At 47.6% G+C, this 4,771-nt stretch overlaps 2 protein-coding genes across 2 annotated transcripts in view; one reads left to right on the plus strand and one right to left on the minus strand.

Moving 5' to 3' along the window:
* RPA3 (replication protein A3) overlaps nt 1-968 on the minus strand; it is a 4,217-nt gene extending 3,249 nt beyond the window's left edge. The window contains exon 1 of the mRNA XM_018555131.1: nt 820-968. Within this exon, the coding sequence (XP_018410633.1) occupies nt 820-918 (99 nt within the window). The 5' untranslated portion in view covers nt 919-968. The remainder of the gene's footprint in view (nt 1-819) is intronic.
* A 459-nt stretch (nt 969-1,427) lies between these two features.
* Nucleotides 1,428-4,771, plus strand: part of UMAD1 (UBAP1-MVB12-associated (UMA) domain containing 1) — a 21,596-nt gene continuing 18,252 nt past the window's right edge. The window contains exons 1-2 of the mRNA XM_018555127.1: nt 1,428-1,481; nt 3,416-3,524. Coding sequence (XP_018410629.1) covers nt 3,443-3,524 — 82 coding nt within the window. The 5' untranslated portion in view covers nt 1,428-1,481; nt 3,416-3,442. The remainder of the gene's footprint in view (nt 1,482-3,415; nt 3,525-4,771) is intronic.

The following is a 4,771-nucleotide window of genomic DNA, read 5'->3' on the forward strand; positions in this document are numbered from 1 at the left end:
GTGGGAACAATTTTAAAAGGTAAAGGAATGAAAGCTTTAACCCTTTCCCTGCCACCATGTGACACGAAGATAGCGGCCGTGACATGCAGACAAACTATAATGACCGGAGTTTGTTTACATGTCAGCTGGCCTTCGAGCGGCTTCAAGTGATTGACTTCGATGCATGTCAGGTACACCCAAAATCAATTGCGCCTCACATTAGGCCTCACCACGCACGCCGGAGCGCAAACAATCATTCCAGGGCCATCGATGGCTGTTAAACTGATCACCCCATAGGAGCTTTTAACGCATCGCCTATAGACTATTATGGGTACCAGAGTTTTGCGCCATTTTGAGACGTCATGTTTGGTATCTATTTAATCCACATAACCCCTTTTATTTTACCCAAAAAAAAAAAGAGACGTTGGGGGGCATTAATCAAAACTGGAGCAGACAAAATCTGGGAGTAGATTTGCACTGCAACCAGCTTCAATCTCTCATTTTCAAATCCCAACTGAGCGAGAGAAGCCGAATGGTTGCCATGGGCAACTGCTCCAGTTTTGATACATTCCCCTCATTATATGCTAAAATTAAATGCATTTTGTACCGAAAATTTGAGTTTGATAAACAGTAGCGCGAATATCATGTACGATAAAAAATTAGGACCGCCGACATTTTATTCTCCGGTGTCTGTCAAAAAATTGTGTTTTTGGAGGTTTTAAGTAATCCTGAGGCCTAAAATGCTCAGAGATGGGGACAGACATCGAACAGTGCGAGGGCCTGAGCACACATTATATGGAGGAGAGGCAAACATATGGATTGGGGAGCGCACACACACACCTTTTCCACACGGCCCACGAAGCACACGGGCTGCCCCATGTACCGGGCCAGCATGCTGGTGTTGATCCGGGGTCTGGGTAACTCATCGATCTCCCCCATAGCTTTCCGCGGAATCCTCTCACGCTCTCTGAACCTGGCGGGAAACAGACCCCAGCTGACAAAGCTCTGACCAATCAGCGGTCGCCGAACTACCAATGACCCTGCACTTGTCTCCGCTGTGACCAATCATCGAACTTAGCCCTGCCTCATATACTTTGTACCAATCACCGCTGAACAATCTTTGCCGCACGCAGGTCGGCCAATCAGCGAGCACGCACATTACGGGCGGAGAGCCAGAGGCACCATTTTTGTTCACGGCAAATATCTTTTTTTCTGTTATAAAATAAAACAGCGCTAAATACGTTATTATAAGAATAGTACTAAATCCACGTGCGTGCTCTTAGAAAATCTAAATAAAACGATTATTCAATATAGGAACCATCCAGCGCCGGAACGTATGAGCTAGAGCCAAGGGAAGATTTTGAATGACGGACATTTTGGGCGTGCGTGGTTAAGCTAGACTTTGACGTCATGACGGTGTGTAATGTGAGTGACAGTGCTGGGGGCGGGGTTTTAGTATTCGCAGTACACATTGGAAAGGAGCTCACCTACCTGGCTGGGGGGTAAGTAGGTGGCTCTCTGGGAGGTGAGTGAGTGTCTAATAATCTGTCAGGGGTGTATACTGGAGGGATAAACACAACTCCATGATATAATGAGGGGAGGAGAGTGTAATGTCACTGAGTGTTACTTTTATGTGGTGTGCTCCTCTAAGGCAGTGTTACTCCTCTGTTATATGATGCACGTAGTTATAGCAACATGGGAACCCCCCCTCCCCCCAACAGGAACCCTGGGGGGCCCCTAAAAGTCTGGATATTTGATGACAGCTCAGCCTGACCACACCTTTATATCACTATAGCGACCATATAAACTGACAGGTCACTATGGAGAAGGAGGAGGATGGGAGTTATTGTTTTCAGTGTGTTACAGTGGATCCACAGTGGGGCTACCTCAGCATTGAGGGTTAACTGACTGTTCATGCCTGGGGGTATAGTGAAGGGGACTTTTACTGACCTGATCCCCGGTGGTCGGTGTTCACCTCTGTCCCCTTGGCTCCGGCTTGTGGACTGTCTCTCGGTGTGTAATATAATGAAGGGCTATGGGCCCTGTTTTGTACGTGGTGATATCAGCGGGCCGCAGGTATCAGGTAAGTAAAAAGTCCTTTACACAATACCCCTAGACAAAAACCAGTAGTTAGTGCCATCTTTTCACGGGGATTGGTATTCTGGAACCTGTATTGATTACACCGCGGGGTACGGTTGTCTTAGAACCTGCTCTCCAAGGACTGTGCGGTATATGGAGAGATGCAACAGCAAAAAGTTTCCCAGCACACTCACCAGCCAGCATGCAAAAAAACTTGTCTCACCGATAAGGTTAGAAACAGAGGTTTAGATACACGTCTTCTGCAGAAAATGTGAAAGCCGCACAGCCGCGTCAAGGCACCTCTATATAGTGCGGTCTTAACTCTAACCTATGAGAGTCTCCATCTTGGAGCACATGTAGCAAAAGATAAAATGGAGAGATGAGCTGTTTCCATGACTGATCATGGGGGAGGGTTTTGGGGGTGGAGCTTAGAAAATAAATACTTGTTTCCTGTGTTCCTTTAGCGCCATCCAGTGGACATAATTCAAAATTAAATCAGAACATTCAAATTTAAAGAAGCGCTCCAGGCAAATAAAATCTTACCCCTGGCATTGGGGCTCCCCCCACGCAGCAAGGATTAAAAGAGAACTGAGGGGTAACCTTTTTATCCATAGTTCTCTTTAGGGTCACAGTAGGACATATACTAACCTCCTCCTGAGCTCAGTATATGGCAGGCTATTGCCTGCCATATACTGAGAGCCCCACAGCCGGGATGGTTCCCGACAATACTGTTGAGATCCACCCAGCTGGCTGATTAACAGCGGGCTCTGCCTATCTAGAGGCAGAGCCAGCTGTGCCCGTCCCCTACCCGTCCGTTCCTCCAGTCAGCGCTGGAGGATCGGAGCGGGGAGGGGGAATCCCTGCTGACAGTCACCGTTCTCTGCAGGGAGATGATCGGGAAGGGAGTGAGTGAGCGACGGTATGTGTTCTCTCACTTCCTGATCTATAGAGCCGACCTGTGACAGTCTCATTGTCACACGTCGGCTCGAACTATGAGGATGAATGGAAATCACTCACCTCCATAGTTCTCCTTTAAGTGCTTGTTTTGCCTAGGGAGGTAAAATAACAAAGATATACTCACCTGAGCCCCACACCCCGCCCCTAAATGAAAACGGGCACTCATCCCTTGCAGTGTGGGGGTTTCTCCATGACTGGACCCTTACCTATAGGACTACTTCACCTTATGAGGATTATGTGTGTAAAGGAAATGGATTTTTCTTTTGTTGATTGTCTGTAAAAATGCTGCCGGTACCTTAGTGGTTGTCGGTTTCGTGCTCGGTCGGCCTGTAGGACATTTAGGAACTTCTTTTACTAACCCAGAAAGTAAATAACAGCCTCCCTTTACCCTCCCCCACAGATACGAGGCCGGTATAACATCCCAGAGATGTTCAACTTCTTCAGGAAAAGCCAAGACACTAAGAAGAGTCCAGCACAGGAGAAGGAGACCGATGGGTTTGTCTTCCTGGGTAGGTAGAGCCTGTGCCACCATGTTGGATGGGTGCTGTGTGTTACCTCAATGGCTCCTTGCACATAGGGCACTGACACTTCTCTGCAGATGTACAATTCAACCAAGTGATGTGGAATACCTACTGTGCACACTCATCCTGTGTGTATGGCCATCATGCTGATCCACTGGCTTCAGTGCTTTCCAGGACACTGACCCAAAGAAAGTGCACAGGAGTCATTCGTAGCTGTAGACACAGAACATTGAAACGAGAGACAGCCATGCAGCTCATGTTTTTAGAGCCGGTTTCACACCATAAACAGTGGGTCAGGCTCTGGAACGCACTGAATCGCATTCCGGCCGGCTTCTTGCATTCAGGAGCGGGAGGGGGCGTGGCGGTGCATTGAATGGCACCGCAGCCACGCCCCCCATCCCCCTCCCCCCGCACCATTACGCGTGGCACATCAGTGCCTGTGGTCTGGTTCAGCGCGATCTGGAAAAAAAAGTGCTTGCAGCCTTTTTGCTGATCACACTGTAACAGAACATGTGCCACACGTTCTGGTGCGGGCGATTGCCATTGACTTCAACGCACTGCCACGCCCTCTCCCGCCCCTGAACTACACTCAGGAATTAAATCTTAAAAAAACGCATTGAAGTCCCTTAACTATTAACAAAAATGTATCTTATTTGTGAAGATATTGGTGCTGACACCGTCCTTCCTTCTGGAGGGTGGCTACAATCTCATGTTTAGTTTATTATTTGTACTGATTTGTATCTTGGTCTAGGTCCTTGGACTGCCCTAGACCAAGACAAGCAGGTAACCCTTGCAGTGCAGTGATAGCCCCACAGCAAGGGATCAATGTTTATTCTGCTGAGAGTTCTTCTTTAACTTACATGCTTGCTGTTCCATATTTAAATGACTGCACCTGAAATACAGATTTGCACATTCTCCATCAGATAACTATCTGTATATAAGGCAGACAGACGGCATCCATACTGATCAGCTGCTTTGTTTAAAGAAGGAGCCACGTTTTGTATGATTGAGAATATTTAAATACATTTTTAAAACAAAGTTCACTTACCTTTCTTGTCCCCCACCCCCTGACCTAAATGTTCCCACCCTCCTACCCCCTCCCTCTGCAAACCCGTACTTATTCAGATCCAGTGGGCATGGTACCTTTTATTATTTACACTACAGTGCCACAATGCTCCTTCTGCTAGCCACACCTGGACATTACAGCCTATAGACTTCTATGGGGCCAGCAGGAG

Source organism: Nanorana parkeri, unplaced genomic scaffold (assembly GCF_000935625.1).
Source record: "Nanorana parkeri isolate BGI_ZX_2015 unplaced genomic scaffold, ASM93562v1 scaffold184, whole genome shotgun sequence".
NCBI classification, from domain to species: Eukaryota; Metazoa; Chordata; class Amphibia; order Anura; family Dicroglossidae; genus Nanorana; species Nanorana parkeri.